Below are 18,616 nucleotides of genomic sequence, written 5' to 3' on the forward strand. Positions count from 1 at the left end.
GGAAGGACATAGGGATTTTCAGTTTGCATATTAGCTGACAGATCAACTTTCCTGCCATCAGTTTGCTTCCCCCATGTAATTAGAATGATTTTGAAGAATGAACGTCCAATTCATCCCAACTCTTCCATAAGTATGGGGAAAAAATCTAGCTGTTGATATACTTCTTCATATGTAATGAATTAATAGGTTATTTTTAATTTCTAATGTTTAGATTTTGTACAATCAACTGAACTATAAAAACAAAGATTTCCTTACTTGATTAAACAGCAGATGTATTTCAGTGGATTTCAGCATTCTTGAAAATGAAATGCCTTTAAATTGTGTTTTTTATCCCCCATACAGATGGGTTACAAGACAATCATGGTGAACTACAACCCAGAAACAGTCAGTACAGATTATGATATGTGTGACCGGCTTTACTTTGATGAAATTTCTTTTGAAGTAAGTTTCTTTTCAAAGTAGTGTACATCCTATGATTCAGATTTTGTTCCTGTTGTTACATTTATAATTGTACATGCAGAGAAAATACTCATGTAATAAATTAATGCTAAAAATTATTCCTTTTTGAGGTGCTTCATTTGATTTCAATAGTTCATATTTGAGTTTGAGCTTTATTTGTTATAGTACTTTCTGTAATGTGTATAAAATGGGCTGACATAACTTCTATAACTTTAAATCATTCCTGGTCTTGTGGTTTTTGTTTTTATTTTTTTTTAGAAAGCCAATATTCAGACTTTACACTGTAAACTTCCCAGTCTCTTTATGACAAATAATGTGGAGCAATTTTTCTCGATCTACCTCTCTACCAGAGGTCTTCAGGTTCAGCCCCAGGGAATAACTGTCGTAAACACATTTTACTTAAAAGTACATAGTGTTTATTAGCAAGCTTGCATTCTCAGTTAGCAAAACCGAGTCCCTGCTCACCAAGCTTGGGAAAATCTGCAGCCAAGTGAGCCCAGAATACTGCTTCGAGCTGTTGATATACATTGTTATCACATATTTTGATAAGGGTAGACCGAGAAGCTTCTCATGGAACCAACACTTCTTTGTTCATCCATTATTTTCACAGCACGATTTGTCAAGCTGCTAATAAGTCAGTTAGGTTTTAGCCCTTTTAATTCTGCATATATTTCCTCACCTCTGTGATAGAAATCGTTTTTCCATCGCATTCTTCCATCTAGCTTGCTGACACAAAGTGCAAATGTTATTCCAATGACGATGAGATGCATTTATTGTGAGCTGAAATGGAGGATATGCTTTTCTGTAACAATAAGTCCAGGTCCTCCCCAGATTAGGTCAGAGTTCTGTTTCTGTGGACTGTTCGTTACCCAAACAGGTCACCGGTCAGATTCCTCACTGGCAGAAGATGGCCCCAGCCCTGCAGCAGCTGGCATATCCATCACGCAGGGCTCTCAGACACTTGTTCACGTGCAAGTTGTACAGAAATGGGTATTTGTAAGATGTGGAGGGACCTGTACGTTGCTGCTTGAACTTGAATGCCCCTTTTTAAACATTCTGCAATCCTACCGACTCGGATACATCGTGTGGTGAGGTGCTGAGCCATTCAGAACAAACATCTTTGCCCGCATTAACTTGAGTGATGTCATCTTCATGCATGCAGGGCTTCAGGATATGGACTTTATATACCATGCTGGCAATTGAAAATCGAAGCTACTAATCACAGGATTGAGCAATGCTATGCAACAAAATGTATTTTTAACCTGCTGCAGTTTTAGATATGAAGACTCGTGTTTACAGGCAAAACATTTTGTGGTTTTCATAAAATCACATTTCATATTGAGTTTTCTTTAGGGGTAAGGGAACATTGTCCTTCCAGAATTATCCTGGTTCAAAATGAAATGGTGCTATAAAACATTAAGAAGTGGTTCCGCTCATGCAGTTGCTTGTTTGTCCACAACTGAATAATAGTTGATTCTTTTGTATCTCTATATCTGGAACCCTGATACCTTTCCCAGGTTGTCTTAAATTCTGATTGTTATTTTTTTCCCCCAACGCTTGTTTAGAAGATGGCCAATTTTTCAGGCCTTAACTATGACAGTTAACAGCGTACCTTGTCTCAGAAAGCTCAAGTCGATTGCTTTGTGCTGGGCATCATGTTATCAATTTCTTAATCTGGCCATTCGTGCAAAGGGTTTTGACAGAAGACTTTGTCAAGGGGCTGTTCAACTTGTGTGGGCGAGGGTGGTGGTGGAGGCAATATTTAGTAAGTTTCACTTTTGCTGAAATACTTGTCTGACTGTACATTTTTTTTCCAGGTAGTGATGGATATTTATGAACTGGAAAATCCAGAGGGTATCATCTTGTCAATGGGTGGGCAGTTGCCAAACAATATTGCAATGGATCTTCACCGTCAGCAATGCCGAATCTTGGGTACGTCACCAGAATCCATTGATACCGCTGAAAATCGCTTCAAATTCTCCCGAATGCTGGATACAATTGGTATCAGCCAGCCACGGTGGAAGGAACTGTCAGATACAGAGGTGTGTGTCCAATACTGTGCTTGCAAGCAGTTAATCCATATAAAGTGTACAAGTTAGTTCACTTCACTATCGACATAAGCATTTGAGGCGTTCTAAGTTGTCTTGTCTTCTAACCTATAAAATTGAATTGCAAAACTTAAAATGTCTCTTTTCTTTCTGTAGTCCTCCAAGAAGTTTTGCTCAAAAGTCGGCTATCCATGTCTCATCCGCCCGTCCTACGTGCTGAGCGGGGTTGCTATGAATGTTGCTTATTCTGACAGCGACCTAGAGAAGTTCCTCAGTAGCGCAGTCGCTGTTTCAAAGGAACACCCTGTTGTCATTTCCAAATTCATTCAGGAGGCCAAGGTTAAAAAGTCTGTCTTTTTGTGATTCTAAATTACTTTGCACCTCAAATGTGTTGCTGGTACTTTGTGATTATCCTAATTTATTGTTTTCATGCATTGTACGTGAAGCAGAATTCCTCCCTAGTCTAGAGAAGAATTCTGCTTGAAATAGTGAATGAAAACAATAAATCAGAATAATTAATCAAGTATCCTGTGTTTTAGATTATATTTATTCTTTATCAAGAGGTCTTGCACATGCAGTGATATCCCTTCTATAAATTCAACAGAAATGCATTTTCTAAGAATCTTTTATTTTAAAAGGGTGTGATTTCCATTCGAAGAGTATTAGTGCTCACATTAGCTGATGATTTCTGGAAACTTTTGATAATGTGTGTTCATTTACACTTGTCAGCTGTCCCAAGTTCATCAGTTTTGGACTGAATCTGATTTCTGACTTGGAAGCCTGCATTTTGGAAATATTGTGAAAGCCAATAACCACGGTCCTGCAGCAGTTTGCGCAACGCTATTACAGCTCGGGGCGTCGCAGGTCAGAATTCAGCTCCGGTACCCTCTGTGAGGAGTTTGCACATTCTCACCATGACCGTATGCTCTGGTTTCCTCCCACCTTCCAGAGATGTACCAGTTAGGTTATAAATAAATGGTCATGTTTCAGCTAGGGTTGAATAGGCAGGTTGCTGAGCTCATTGAGCTGGAAGGGCTTGATCCCCACTGTATCTCTAAATAAGTAACAAGCTAAATATAAGCTTTAAGCTATGTTAGTGGGGTGAATCGCAGGAATTAATATCATCCTATCGTAATGAATTAATGCAGCTGGTTCTTTATTGCCTAATTAAATTCAGTTTCAGTTGTGAAAATTTGTTGAAAGTACTCAGCAGGTCACGATTTGTGACTTTTTGGGTTAGAACCCTGCATCAGGACTTGAGTGTAGAAGGAAGGAAGCCAGTACGTGCATTAGAATTGAGAAGGAAGGGTGCAACAGGCTGGTAGGTTGATGGGTAGAACCATTGTCGGTAGGGGTGGAATGATGGTCAAATACACCTTAACTTGTTGAGTTCGTCCGGCAGTTTGTTTGCTCCAGACTCGTAACGTCTATAGTTTCTTGTCTCAGTTTCATTATAGTCTGGTATGTACTTAGTGGTGGTGAACTGGCATAGCGTAGTGAAGTTGTAATCATTTGGAGCTGAGTCTCGAAGAGTCGTGCAGATATTTATGATAATCAAGATGCATAATTTGTGTCTGATACAGGAGATTGATGTGGATGCGGTGGCCTGTGACGGAGTAGTGATAGCAGTAGCTATTTCAGAGCATGTTGAAAATGCAGGGGTCCACTCTGGCGATGCTACACTGGTAACTCCACCGCAGGACCTAAATCAGAAAACAACGGAACGAATCAAAGCCATTGTTTGTGCAATTGGGCAGGAACTACAAGCCACTGGACCTTTCAATCTTCAGCTCATTGCAAAGGTTAGATCCGCATTTAATAAACTATTATTTGAATAGTTTGAATTAAATAAAAGCCAAGTATCCTTAATCCTATTATTTTCTGATGTAATTGAATATAATTGACTCCTGAAGGTATTGAACTTAAATCACAAAAGCAGCAGTGTTTTTTTTTTGTCAAAGTGAAAGACATCTTTGCTGGAAATGCTTGGTTAATTGCATTCAATATTTTACATGGTAACTTGCACTTTGGGATATATTGTTCACTTTGAGCACTCCGTGACATGTGTCTGGATACCATAACGTGTCTCCAGTGAGCTTCAATCCCAATTTTGCAGAAGTGGTCTGTGCTGCGTCGGTTTAATTTTTCTAACATTACTCACCAGCCAATTTGACAGTCCCTGGAGCACCACAGAAGCTGCACTGATCAGTGCAAAGCCAATTTGCAAAGATCTTTCCAGGCAGATTAGGCTAGTGCTGGGCAAATATTTTTGGTTAGTGCACCACCCCGTCACTTTGTGCTTACTTTTGTAATGTGAAAATATTGCATCAGTGGTCAAATGTAAAATTTAACTTTTGAGTTTCCTTTGTAGTAGATGGAATTCTGAGTTCTCTTGACGCATTACTTTTTAAGTTTGGTTTCCAGCTAAACCTCGAGTTTCAGCAAGATTCCAGGTTCACTCTTCTTTCTCCCTCTCTTCCTAACCCTCCCTTTCCTTACTGCAGCAGCAAGTCATTTGGATTCATGATCAGAAAATAGCTTTCCTATAGGAATTGCTTATGTGAACTGACACTTTTCTGTGGATCAGAAAAGCAAAACGTAGAAGTTCGTGAGTGAAACCGATAAACAAGCTTGCACAAGTTCATAAGAGATTATAGAAATAAATCACGAAAAGATGGTGAAATATTTTTTGTGATCTGTGTGTAGCTTCCAAAGCCAGCATTTATTTCCCATCTCTACTTGTCTTTGAGAGGGTGATGGAGAGCTGCCCTCTTAAGCCACTGCAGTCTTTCTGTGCTATTGAGTAAGGAGTTCCTGAGTGGAGACATAACGACATTGATAGAACACTGCACGCCACACCATTTTAAAGTGGCAATATATCAGCTTGGAATGGAGTTTGCTGATGACTGACTGCTCCTGCGTATCTTATAATGATTGCTCCTTATTGATAAAAGTTGCTGTTTGAGAGATGACACTGAAGTAACTCCGCACGATTTGTCTTTCATGAGAAATGTGGGTCCCTTTCACCTGTCACAGCATCAAGCCTAGAGCATTTTCAAGGTTAACCATGTCTTGGCCTATAGTTTCTGTTTTCTGGTATCAGTCCAGTAGTTGAGGCTGTATTATATAATTTGACATTGGAGCATTGAAATTTTTAATCTTGATAATTTTATGACCATATAAAAGTTATGGATAGAGATAGACCTTAGAACAATACAGTACAGGAACAAGAGCTTCGGCCCACAAGATTGTGCCAAGTTACCCAGCTAACAATTCAATGCCAAACTAAACTAATCCCTTCTGCCTACACGGTGTCCTTATCCTTCCATTCTCTGCATATTCCTGTGCCTGTCTAAGGGCCTCTTGAAAGACTTTATCATAATTTTCCTGCATCACCCCAGGCAGTGCATTCCAGGCACCCACCATTCTCTGTATAAAAGGGGAAGAATAAAACTTGCCCCACACATCTCTTCGGAACTTGCCACCTCTCACCTTAAATGCATGCTCTCCAGTGTTAGACATTTTGATCCTGGCGGGGGGCGGGTGGGGGAAGATACTGTTTAACCACTCTGTCAATGCCTTTGATGATAATATAGATGTTAATCAGATTGCTCCTTGGCCTCTGTCATTCCAAAGAAAACAACCCAGATTTGTCCAGCCTCTTTTAGAATGTGCCCTCTAATCCAGTCAGGATCCTGATACATCTGAGTTTCTGAGCATAATCCATTTGATGTGGCTTTGAAGGGGAACTTGGATTTTAAAAAAAACGTGTTGTGGAGAAGAAATTTACATTGAAAACCAGGGGTGGAACAGGAACGTTGCTCTGGAAGAGTGTCTGTGGGGTCATGAATGGACTCTTCACCACTCTGTTACTGTAGCACTGGGGTATGCACATGCATGTGACATTCTGATTACTTAGCTATTTTTCGTTTATCCCCTCTGCAGGATAATCAGCTCAAGGTCATAGAATGTAACGTGAGAGTTTCACGTTCCTTCCCGTTTGTGTCGAAGACACTTGGAGTGGATATGATAGCTTTGGCGACACAAGTCATCATGGGTGAAGAAGTTGAGCCTGTAGGACTAATGAGTGGCTCAGGGATCGTTGGAGTAAAGGTAAACTTCTGTTAATGGTGATTGAATTGGAAAGTGGAAATATTGCTCTGTGCAGTCTGGCAATTCCCTTGAACAAAATACTAAAATGCTCGTTATGACATTTGACTTAAAGAACAGTAGCTTTGCTTAGATGGTAAATTTACATTGGAAAAACTTCTGCTGCACTATGCAGTATTTAACAAATTACTTTTAAGCACTGTTTTAAAAATAACAATCTTGGCGACACCAGATTGTGTAAATTATGAAGTTCAATTGCTTTTAGTAATAATACAGAAATCATGAAACTGAAACACTAGTTCATTGGCAGGCCAAGCTTGAAATGTTGCTGGATGTAAAAAAAACACACACACCGCAGACCAACAGAAGAATTTATGGGACTCGCTGTGAGGGCTTGGCCTTTGAAACCAAGATTGCTAGGTTGTAATCAAGAAGCATTTGTTATAAAGATCCTGATGGAAAGCCCTGCTTTGATCTAAACAAAGGGAAAGGGTTGTACTTCAGGTAATCCTGAAATAAAAACAAGGTGCTAAGCATATTCAGTAAATCTGGTAACAACTGTGGATAGAGAAGCAGCCTGAACGTGTAGATTGATAACATTTAATGAAAGGTGACATGGTTTCTACTGCCAAAGTATGCACATCTTTTATTAAGTGAATACAAAGTGAGTAAAATTAAGGAAGGCCATTTAGTAAGGTAGCTTTTTGAAAACATGTTTGTGTTCCTTTGAATATGTAATTTTTTTTTGATGATCTGTGGTGAAGTCTGATTTTGCTCTGTGTGATCTCATTTGCAGGTGCCCCAGTTTTCATTTTCTCGCCTAGCTGGGGCAGATGTGGTATTAGGGGTAGAAATGACAAGTACTGGAGAAGTGGCTTGCTTTGGAGAAAATCGTTATGAAGCTTATCTCAAGGCCATGTTGAGCACAGGCTTTAAAATACCAAAAAAGAATATCTTGCTTTCAATCGGCAGCTACAAAGTAAGTACAGCTTAGAAGTGTTTTTTGACAAATGCACTGCAGATGTTAAATTTTTTCTTTGGTTTTTGAAAATAACAAGCATTTCTTTGGTTGGGGGTGGGGTGGAAAGAGTTCTGATAATCTGCTATCTAACTTCAGAAATACTAAGGCTTCAGCATCTAGTGATGGTTCCTGTGCTGCCTGCCTCCTTGCTGGAATTCCTGTTCCCATATTTCCTTTACTGGGTTAATTGCAAAATTTATTATTCTACTGTATAATAAAATAATTAATCTTTTATATATTAAGAAAGTGAATTTAAATTTTGTTTTGGAGTAGTAATGAAATAAAATCAGAATTTGGAAGTTCAACACCACCTGACTCTTGAACATACTGGTTTACAGGAGTTTTACTGTACATTACTGAAATGAATCCTGTGTGCCAGTTGTTTTTTTGTAAGTTTCCTCACTTTTGGTAATGAGGATATATGGAACAGCAGACATGGATTACTTTGATATTGAGTGTTACGTACTCCGTAACTGGGTTGCCAAGCCAGCAGAAATGGACCACTCGTTGGAGTCTGGATTACTAGGAGCTAATAAAGTTTTATTAAAGAAATAAGTAACACAGTACTCAAATTGTAAGGATATAAATGCAACAGGTTAGCAATGATAATACACACATGTACACAGAACTAGGGTAATAGGAATCAACCAAGCTCTATCGCAGTCTAGGGGTAAAATGATCAGTCTCAAGTGACACAGAGTTCAGTTCTGCTTAGTACAGTTTGCAGTAATTGCTGTTGTGCCGTTGGAGGGAGGGAGAGAGAGAGACGCAAATTTGATTCAGGCAGACCTTTGATGTTCTTCACAGTTGGTTTCGGGCGGACCCTTTTTATGTCTTCTATCCTGCTGTGGTCACCAACTGTGATCCCTCCGTTCCGGATACGACCGTTCTTCTGCGGTGAACCCGGCACCCAGGCAAGGGCTGACACATCAGGTTCCCACCGATCGTACCTTTGCACCCTGTGTGTCTATGGTCGGTTCCCGTGAACTGGACCTCCAAACTCCCACCAACTTGTGGGGGCACACCGTTCTTCCAGGGTCTCGTTATCTTGTGATCTCGTGGTGTCCCGTGCCTTAGCAAACCTGTTCTTTTTATCCCCCTGCTGGGATATTGCCTGTCCATCAAACTTCAAACAGTTCCGGTTCAAAGCAACCGGTCTGTCAGTATTCTGACAGCACACATCAAAGTTGCTGGTGAATGCAGCAGCCAGGCAGCATCTGTAGGAAGAGGTGCAGTCGACGTTTCAGGCCGAGACCCTTGCTTGAATTTCCAGCATCTGCAGAATTCCTGTTGTCAGTATTCTGAATTGTGTTTCTTTTCCGTTATCTCTCTCTCTCTCCTCTCTCATTAACATTTTGAACGTTTCTCCATTGTCTCCCTTATCTCTCTCATTAGTATCAATCGTCTGATAACTTAGGTTTGGCGTCACATGAGAAAACGTTTAGCCTAGAGCAAGGGTTTCAACTTTTTTTATGCCATGGACCCTTATCTTTAACTGAGGGGTCAGTGAGCCCCAGGTTAGGAACCCCTGGCCTAGAGTGAGTGGTAGTATTCTGCACAGAGTTGGACAGTTGGTTGTTGCTCTGTTCTGATTGCATTCTCTAGGCTGGCATGTCAAAAGGTTGGGGTGCTGCAGTATTTATTCCCTTTGCAATGGGCGCACCGTGTAAGGGAAACAAAAGTAGGATTCCGGCAGGAACCAGTCCTTCAGCTAGGATCACCATATCACCAGTTCTGATGCAGGAATTTGATGCGAAATATCAATTGTTTTATTCACTTCGGTCAGCTGAGTTTTGCTCCAGATTCCAGCACGAGGAGCCTCCTGTGTCATCAAAATGGTTAATTATCTCGTATCTATTTGTGAGAGACAAGTTTACACTGCGTGTTCCTATATAATCACACAGCAATATTTCCCAAGAACCACTTTGACATCCTGTGGTTATGAAAGTTTATCGGTATTTGTGCAGTTTTTGAGGAATATATTTATCTCTATAATAAACACTTGTCTCATTTTATTTTTCATTAAGCTTTTTTTGATAATTAGTCTTTCTGATGTCTGTAGTTCTAAATTTAATTATTACAACTATTTTGTATTGAACCTGACTTGTAAATTGAGCTGGAATTTACAGAATCTGTAATTTGAAGATTTGATGGTTTCTTTTTCGAACTCCAGAATAAGAGTGAACTGCTAAGTACAGTCCAGTCTTTAGAACAACTTGGGTACAGCCTGTATGCAAGTCTGGGCACAGCAGATTTTTACACTGAGCACGGCATTAAGGTAAGGATTGTATGCACCTATGTGTTTGAGAGTGAGAGAGAGGAAATGTCCACTATATCTGTGCAGAAGACATGACTATATCTCTGGTTAAGAATGGACCGTTTGCATAATATTTGAAATTACTTGCCGTCCGTTACGCAGCTGGCATTTAGGGTAGCAATGAAGGCCCTCCTCCTCTTCCCGTGGCTCTTCAGATGTAAAAGGATTCTTCATTGCTGTTTCTGCAACGATTGTGTCTTACCAGTTAGGGTTGTTAGCCTTGAACTGAACCCTCAAACCTGGAGGACCAGTAGACTACTCTTAGTCTCTACCCTTTGACCTGTTTAGCATGGGTGACCCTACCAAGCATAAAGCCCTAACCCAGCGTAGCTTTCTGGGTCATTGAGGCACACAGCCAGCTAAACCCATTGACAAGGTTATGGTTCTCTTGGAATGAAATGCGTTAATTACTCAAATAACATTCACCCTGAAAATTGAAAACTTGATGTGTAATAACTAGTTTTGGGGAAACAGTGAGCAGCTGATAATATTATTAAATCTGGCAACATAGACAAGTCTGGCGTAACTTGTCTTTTTTCTCTGACCTGTGTACCCTGGTTCTGGGTGGTTTAAGACATTGATTTTAGTTTAAAATAAAACTTGTATTAGGGCAATAGTTTTTATATAAACATATATTAAAATTTTAAGAACCTTGCATGTTAAATTGCCAGAAAACTGTATATTTTTGTGAAATTTCATAGTGTTTTTGATCTTGTTAAGTAGTATTCCCGTTTACAATGCAGCATTATTTTCCCCAGTTATCTTAATTCAGGGCATGATACCTTAGAGACAGGTGATCTTTAGCCAGAGGGTGGTGACTCTGGAATTTGTTGCCACAGGCGGCTGTGGAGGCCAAGTTAATTGAGTATGTTGAAGGCAAAGGTTGATTGATTCTTTATTAGTCAGGGCGTGAAGAATATGAGGAGAAGGCAGGAGTCTGGGACTGAGAGGGAAATAGATCGGAGCAGACTCGATGGGCCAAATGGCCCAATTCTACTCTTGCATCTTATGGTGTTCATTACTTGCGACCAGTAGAGGGAAGTCTTCCTGATTCTGGTCCTAATGTTAAAATTCTCTTTTATTAATTTATCAGTGCTTGAAGATTTTATGGGAGTAATTGATGTTTTTTTGCAGATTAAGGCTGTGGATTGGCCATTTGAAGATTGTGATAATGGTTGTCCTTTGAAAGAGAGGCAAAGAAGTATTGTGGACTACTTGGAAGAAAATCACTTTGACTTGGTTATAAATCTCTCCATGAGGAACTCTGGAGGAAGACGTCTTTCTTCATTTGTTACGAAGGGCTACCGTACCAGGCGATTAGCCATAGATTGTTCTGTTCCATTAATTACTGACATCAAGTGCACTAAACTGTTTGTTGAGGCAAGTTCTTAGATAGAGTTTGAGTTGTGAAAGTGCAATTCTTTTCGTATTCTTTCAGCTTTATTCAAGGGGAAACACAAGGTTTTTAAAATGTATCTTTTTGCTCTAGGCTTTGCGACTGGTCGGTATTACTCCTCCAGTGAAGACTCATGTAGACTCCATGACATCTCTCAAGTTAATTCGCTTACCAGGTAATGGCAATCACTACTCTGCTTTTTAAATGTTTTAGTTGGGATTAGAGCTTTTGGGCAAAGTGTATAAAGAGTTGCTAATTTTGGCTACTAATACATATTTGAGAATAGATTTTGGAAAAGTGTAAAACCGTGCATACAGCAAGAGTTTAAAAGTAAGTTTTATCTGTTGCTGGTGTGCTTTGTACTTTAAGGTCTGATCGATGTCCATGTCCACCTCCGGGAGCCCGGTGGGACATACAAAGAGGATTTTGCTTCCGGCACTGCTGCGGCTTTGGCAGGAGGTATTACTATGGTGTGTGCTATGCCCAACACAAACCCTCCAGTCACAGATCAGAACTCATTTGCACTTGTACAGAAGGTAAAATTATTACCTTGATTTTTAAAAAAAATGTTTTTTAGTGTAGGTTATGTACTTTTTTTGTATGCAGTCACATTTAAGGAGAAATATTGTGGATATTAAAAATGGCCATGTTTTCTGATTATGGTGTTTTAATGGTACATTGTCAAATTATTGGCCAAATGTTTTCTTCCACATACCTTGAGCAAATTGTGCAATTGCTTAATGGTATTAGTTCCACATGATACAAGAAGAATTATTAAATCTTCCGTCCTTTTTTGGCAAAAATGATGTATGTAGTCTAGTGAGGTGTGGACTACTTATATAAAAAAATAAATTAGATTTCTCTTTTGCTAATGTAATGTTGTAGATCGTGGATAACTTGTTTTAAATGACAAAATTTTCCTTCCAGTTAGCAACTGCTGGTGCTCGGTGTGACTTTGCATTGTTTCTGGGAGCATCTTTGGACAATGCTGATGTTTTACCATTGATAAGCAATTCAGCTGCTGGGTTAAAGATGTACTTAAATGACACTTTTTCAACACTCAAAATGGATAATGTATCCTTATGGATGGAGGTATAGTAAATATTTTTTTTCCAGTATTACAAGAAATGGATTCTGTTGTTCCCTTTCTTTTATGACTTAAATAGAACTCAGTGTAAAGGAGAAGTCCCATTTTCAAATTAAGCATGGAATTTTGGAAGATGCACTGACTTGATATGTAAACCTTCCTGTTTGGCTCAGGAACATTATTATTATTTAATAATGTTCTACACTAATTGGAGAAAGGTGCTTTGTTGTTTAAATAGTGTAGTGCAGTAATTTTATTCTCTATTTAGGAGCTAATTATTCACTATTATTCCTGGAATTTTGAAGTTGTTCAATGCCATGTCATAATCTTTGTGGCATTCAAATTTTTTGTCATATCGTGGAATTTCCAATTGTCTTCAGATCCTCTACCTTGCCCGAGCACTCATCGTGCTTTTTTTTAAAAGATGCTTGTAATTGGTCTTGTCTATCAAATTTTCTTGCTTTTCTACTTTGCAAATAGAGTCATGTGAGATGAATGTTTCAAACAGCTCTAAATAAGCCCAACAATTCGCTTTTATTCTATTTAGATAAGGGGTTTGGGGTATAATTAAAGCACATTTTAAATGAAATCGCTCAGTTTGCTCATGTTTATAAGAATAGCAAGTATCCCTACTAACATATTTTTGTTGCCTAATTATGAATTTTAAATACAATTACTTGTCATTTTCAGCATTTTGAGAAGTGGCCTAAACATCTGCCTATAGTTGTACATGCAGAAAGACAGACTGTAGCAGCTATTTTAATGGTTGCTCAGCTATATCAGCGACCTGTTCACATTTGCCATGTAGCTCGGAAGGAGGAGGTAAGCAAACTTGTCTAACTGTACTTGTGTCAAATAAGCCATACGTTTTCAAATCCTATATTTTTAAAAGTTTTGATAAAAAAAGAGGAGTTTCAAACTTCATAGTTTGAAGTAAAATTTAGCTTATTATTTATATCAAAGCCACATCTCGCTATTTGCAAAATAAGCATAGTGAAGAATCTTTTTTCAAAGTTTTATAGAACAGAATAGCACAGAAAAGGCCCACAATGCTGTACCTACTCAAAGATCAGTCTAACTCTTCCCTCTCGCATGTCCCTCCATTTTTTTTTCTTTCATCCATGTGCCTATCCAAGGGCCCCTTTTGAATTGAATTGACTTTATTACTTACATCCTTCATATACATGAGGAGTAAAAATCTTACGTCTCCGTTCAAATGTGCAATTATAGTAATTTATAACAAATATTATGTACAACAAGATAGTCAATATAACATAGAAATATAGTTGCATCAGCATGAATTAAGCAGTCTGATGGCCTGGTGGAAGAAGCTCTCCTGGAGCCTGTTGGTTCTGGCTTTTATGCTGCGGTACCGTTTCCTGGATGGTCGCAGCTGGAACAGTTTGTGGTTGGGGTGACTCGGGTTTCTTGTCTCTTCCTACACATCTGTCTTTGTAAATGTCCTGAATAGTGGGAAGTTCACACCTGCAGATGCGCTGGGCTGTCTGCACCACTCTCTGCGAAGTTCTGTGATTGAGGGGGGTACAGTTCTCATATCAGGCAGTGATGCAGCCAGTCAGGATGCTCTCAATCATGCCCCTGTAGAAAGTTCTTAGAATTTGGGGGGCCATACCAAACTTCTTCAACCGTCTGAGGTGAAAGAGGTGCTGTTGTGCCTTTTTCATCACACAGCTGGTATGTACAGACCACATGAGATCCGTGTTGATGTGTATGCTTCTTAACCCCAGATCCATTGATGTCAATAGGGGTTAGCCTGTCTCTATTACTCCTGTAGTCCACAACCAGCTCCTTTGTTTTTTTGCAACATTGGGGGAAAAGTTGTTTTCTTGACGCCACTGTGTCAGGGTGATGACTTCCTCTCTGTAGGCTGCCTCATTATTATCTGAGATGAGGCCAGTCAGTGTAGTGTTGTCAGCAAATTTCGGGAAATAAAAGAGAAATGAAAATTGGTCATTTGTGTAAGCTGCAAATGCTTGAATTTTGTGTGTGTTTTTTTTTGACAGTAGCACAAGTGGGTGCTACTCCCATGCTTTTAAAGTGATGTAGAAGATTGGCTTTCAATGGGACCTTAAAATTTAGACATTCTGCTGGTTTGGCATTAGTATTTACTTTTGCTTTTCTGTTAAAGTACTAAAATGTCCTCACTAAAAATAGTTACTTAATTGCAGCAAAAGCTTAATGATTTCATACAGCTAAATTAACTATGTTGTGTATGAGAAATAGTGCATCAAAATCGAAATCAAATTCTTGCTATGGGGTATTTGAGACTTAGGTGTGACACAGAATTCTGTAACATCGTTATTAGATTGTTGGGAGAAAGAAGAATACTATTATTGGGAGCAGTCGACCATTCAGCCCTCAACCCATTCATGTAGCTATTCTGCTGGATATCTATTGAAAAGATGAATCCTGAATATTTCTATTCAGTTGATTTGATATTATAAATGTTTTTTTCCCCTTGAATTTCTGGTCAAATAGACTTGTGTCATCTCCAAATCTAAAAATGATTGAGGCAGTGAGAATACGTTTAATGGATAATGCCATTTTGTTACCTCTACCAGATCCAGATTATACGAGCTGCAAAGCAGAAAGGTGTACAGGTAACCTGTGAAGTGGCTCCTCACCATCTTTTCTTAAGTGAAGAAGACCTTGAAAGTATTGGCCATGGCAAGGGCCAGGTTAGACCAATGCTTGGCACTAAAGAGGATGTCAAGGCTCTCTGGGAAAATATGGATGTAATTGACTGTTTCGCGACTGATCATGGTATGTAATTAAATCAGCAAGCTCTGCTTTTATTTTTATAATTTGGGTCATGGGGTGAAGCAGTAAGGGATTCTTTTAGAAAAATCTTCAATATTTTATCTGCCTTAGTGATGTGAAACATCTTTGTAATCTGCAACCAACAGTTTTATTTGCTGTAATTCCAGTCTCAAGATCCCTGTGGGTGTAGCTGTGCAGAATGGGTTCAAGCTACAGCAAGTAACCACACATCTGGCAGGCAGTATGTAGTAAATGAGATGAGAAGTGTTTTTTGCTGCCATATCTTTTTTTTTGCATGAAGCTGCTTTTCCACAGAGCATAATAAAATTGCAATAGTAATTTTGTTTTCCTGTTGAAGAACTAACAATTACTTAATTGGAGCAAAAGCTTAAATTTGACTTCATATTGGCCAACATATACCGCTCTTTGACGTATAGTTTAATTGATGGTGGCGCTGTGATCATTTGTATTTGTTAACTGCATATGCAGTAAAGGCGTTTGAATAGAGGGTTGTCATAGTTGCTACCTTTTATAAACAGCGTTTTGATGAACATCCTGTGGCAGTGAGGCCATAAGGCATAGCAGCAGAATTAGGCCCATTGAGTCTGCTCTGCCACTCCATCATGGCTGATCCACTCTCCCTCTCAACACCATTCCCTTGCATTCCCCCCGTGACCTTTGACACTGACCAATCAGGAATCTATCAACCTTTATAAAGATAAGAAATTCTTCAGATTCTGGAAATCCAAAGCAACACGTGCAAACTGCTGGAAGAATACAGCAGGTCAGGCACCATCAATGGAAATGAATTAGTAGTCAACATTTCAGGACAGGATCCTTCTTCGGGGCTGAACCTCTGCTTTAAATGTACTTGATGACTAGGCCTCCACAGCTGTCTGTGGAAATTAATTCCACAGGTTTGTTACCCTCTGGCTAAAGAAATTACTCCTCATCTCTGTTCCAAGTGGGTGTCCCTCTAATCTGAGGCCTAGACTCACCCACTATTGGAAACAACCTCTCCACGTCAGCGGTATCTAGGCCTTTCAATATTTGATAGGTTTCAATGAGATTCTGGGAGTCTTGCACAAGGACTCCTATGTCCATCTGAATCTATGATATTTGAACCTTCTCCTCATTTAGATAATAGTCCACACTATTGTTCCTTTTACCAAAATGTATTATCATACATTTCCCAACATTATTCCATCTGCCACTTTTTTGCCTATTTTTTCCAAGTCGCATTGCTTCCTCAGCACAACCAACCCCTTTACCTATCTTTGTATCATCTGCAAACTTTGCCACAAAGCCATCAATTCCATTATCCAAATCATTGACAAACAATATGAAAAGTAGCAGTTCTAATACTGGCCTCAGAGGAACACCACTAGTCACTGGCAGTCAACCAGAAAAAGCCCCTTTTATTCCCACTAGCTGCCTCCTGTTTGTCAGCCATTCTGCTATCTATGCCAGTATCTTTCCTGTCATGTCATAGAATTTTATCTTGTTAAGCAGCCTCATGTGGCATCTTATCAAATGCCTTCTGAAAATCCAAGTAAATGACATTCACTGCCTCTTCTTTGTCCACCTTGCTAGTTACTTCCTTGAAGAACTCTTAACAGATTTGTCAGGCAAGATTTCCCTTTATGGAAACCATGCTGACTTTGGCTTATTTTATCATTATCATCTTTAACAATGGACTGCAACACTTTCCCAACCACTGTGGTTAGGCTAACTGGCCTATAATTTCCTTTCTTTTACCTTCCTTCCTTCCTAAAGAGTGGAGTGACATTTACAATTTTGCAGTCCTCCAGAACCATGCCAGAATCAAGTGATTCTTCAAAGATTATAACCAATCCATCTGCTATCTCTTCAGCAAACTCTTTCAGAACTTTGGGACGTAGTCCATCTGGTCCAGGTGACTATGTCCACCTCAAGAACTTGGAGTTTGCCCAGCACTTTTTCCTTTGTAATAGTAATGGCTCTCACTCCTGCTCCCTGGCACTCATGGACCTCTGGCACACTGCTAGTGTCTTCCACAGTGAAGATGGATACAAAGTACCCATTAAGTTCATCTTCCATTTCTTTATCCCCCATTACTACCTCACCAGCATCATTTCCAGTGGTCCAATATCAACTCTCATCTCCTTTTTATTCTTTATATAACTGAGAAAAACTTGGTATCCTGCTTTATATTATAGGCTAGCTTGCCCTCATATTTAATCGTTATCCCTTCTTTGGCTCTTTTAGCTGCCTTTTGTTGGATTTTAAAAGCTTCCCAATCATCTATCTTCTCACTCACTTTTGCTACCTTGTATGTCCTTGGCTTTTATGCAGTCCTTAACTTCCTTTGTTAGCCATGCCTAGCCCTGCCATTTGAAAACTTCTTTTTCTGTGGGACATATCTGTCCAGTGCTTTGTAAACCATTCCCAGAACTTCAGCCATCTCTGCTCTGCCGTCATCCCTGGCAGTATCCTTCTCCAATCCACCCAGACAAGCTTCTCTCTCAGGCTTCTTTAATTTCCCTTTATTTCACTGCGATACTTGATACATGTGACTTGTGCTTCTCCCTCTCAAATTGCAGTGGGAATTCAATGGTATTATGATCACTGCCTCCTAACTGTTCCTTTTCATTAAGCTCCCTAATAAGATCTGGGTTATTACACAATGCCGTTACGTCTTTTCATAGATAAGGGGCCCAAAACTGCTCATAATAGTCCCGAGTGAGGCTTCACCCTGCATTGTAAAGACTTAACATAACAACCCTGCCCCGTATTGTAGTCCTCTTAAAATGAATGCCAACATTACATTTGCTTTCCTTACCACCAATTCAACCTGCAAGTTAACCTTTAGGAAATCTGCACAACGACTCCCAAGTCCTTTTGCATCCCTGACTTTTGAATTTTCTTCCCATTTAGAAAATAGTCTGTGCCTTTATTCCTTCTACCAAAGTAGATGACATACACTTCCCTGCACCATATTCCATTTGCTGCTACTTCGCCCATTCTCCCGGTTTGCGTCTTTCTGCACACTCCCTGCTTCCTCAACACTACCCGCCCCACCACCTATCTCCATATCGTCCACAAACTTGGCCACAAAGCCATTAATTCTGCCATTCGAATCATTGATATATAACGTGATAAGAAGCAGTCCCAATACCGAACCCTTTGGAACACCACTAGTCACCAGCAGCCATTTAGAAAAAGCCCCCTTTATTCCCACTCTTTGCCTCCTGCTGGTCAGCTAGTCTTCTATCCATGCTAGTATCATTCCTGTATACCATGGGCTCTTGTGAAGCAGCCTGGCGTGCGACACCTTGTCAAAGCCCTCTGAAAATCCAAGCATCCATAGTCTCCTTTGTCTATAATGCCAATCATTTCCTTAGAGAATTCCAGCAGA

General features: G+C 39.6%; 1 protein-coding gene across 2 annotated transcripts in view; it reads left to right on the top strand.

Annotated features, from left to right (window-relative positions):
- Positions 1-18,616, top strand: part of cad (carbamoyl-phosphate synthetase 2, aspartate transcarbamylase, and dihydroorotase) — a 95,534-nt gene that overhangs the window by 41,804 nt on the left and 35,114 nt on the right. For both annotated transcript variants that reach the window (XM_063035657.1, XM_063035663.1), the window contains exons 19-31: positions 343-441; positions 2,277-2,501; positions 2,664-2,846; positions 4,091-4,309; positions 6,453-6,620; positions 7,414-7,596; positions 9,812-9,916; positions 11,090-11,335; positions 11,445-11,526; positions 11,721-11,887; positions 12,279-12,443; positions 13,129-13,260; positions 15,021-15,222. In XM_063035657.1, coding sequence (XP_062891727.1) covers positions 343-441; positions 2,277-2,501; positions 2,664-2,846; positions 4,091-4,309; positions 6,453-6,620; positions 7,414-7,596; positions 9,812-9,916; positions 11,090-11,335; positions 11,445-11,526; positions 11,721-11,887; positions 12,279-12,443; positions 13,129-13,260; positions 15,021-15,222 — 2,176 coding nt within the window. The remainder of the gene's footprint in view (positions 1-342; positions 442-2,276; positions 2,502-2,663; positions 2,847-4,090; positions 4,310-6,452; positions 6,621-7,413; positions 7,597-9,811; positions 9,917-11,089; positions 11,336-11,444; positions 11,527-11,720; positions 11,888-12,278; positions 12,444-13,128; positions 13,261-15,020; positions 15,223-18,616) is intronic.

The sequence above is a fragment of the Mobula hypostoma genome, chromosome 2 (assembly GCF_963921235.1).
Source record: "Mobula hypostoma chromosome 2, sMobHyp1.1, whole genome shotgun sequence".
In the NCBI taxonomy this organism is placed as follows: Eukaryota; Metazoa; Chordata; class Chondrichthyes; order Myliobatiformes; family Myliobatidae; genus Mobula; species Mobula hypostoma.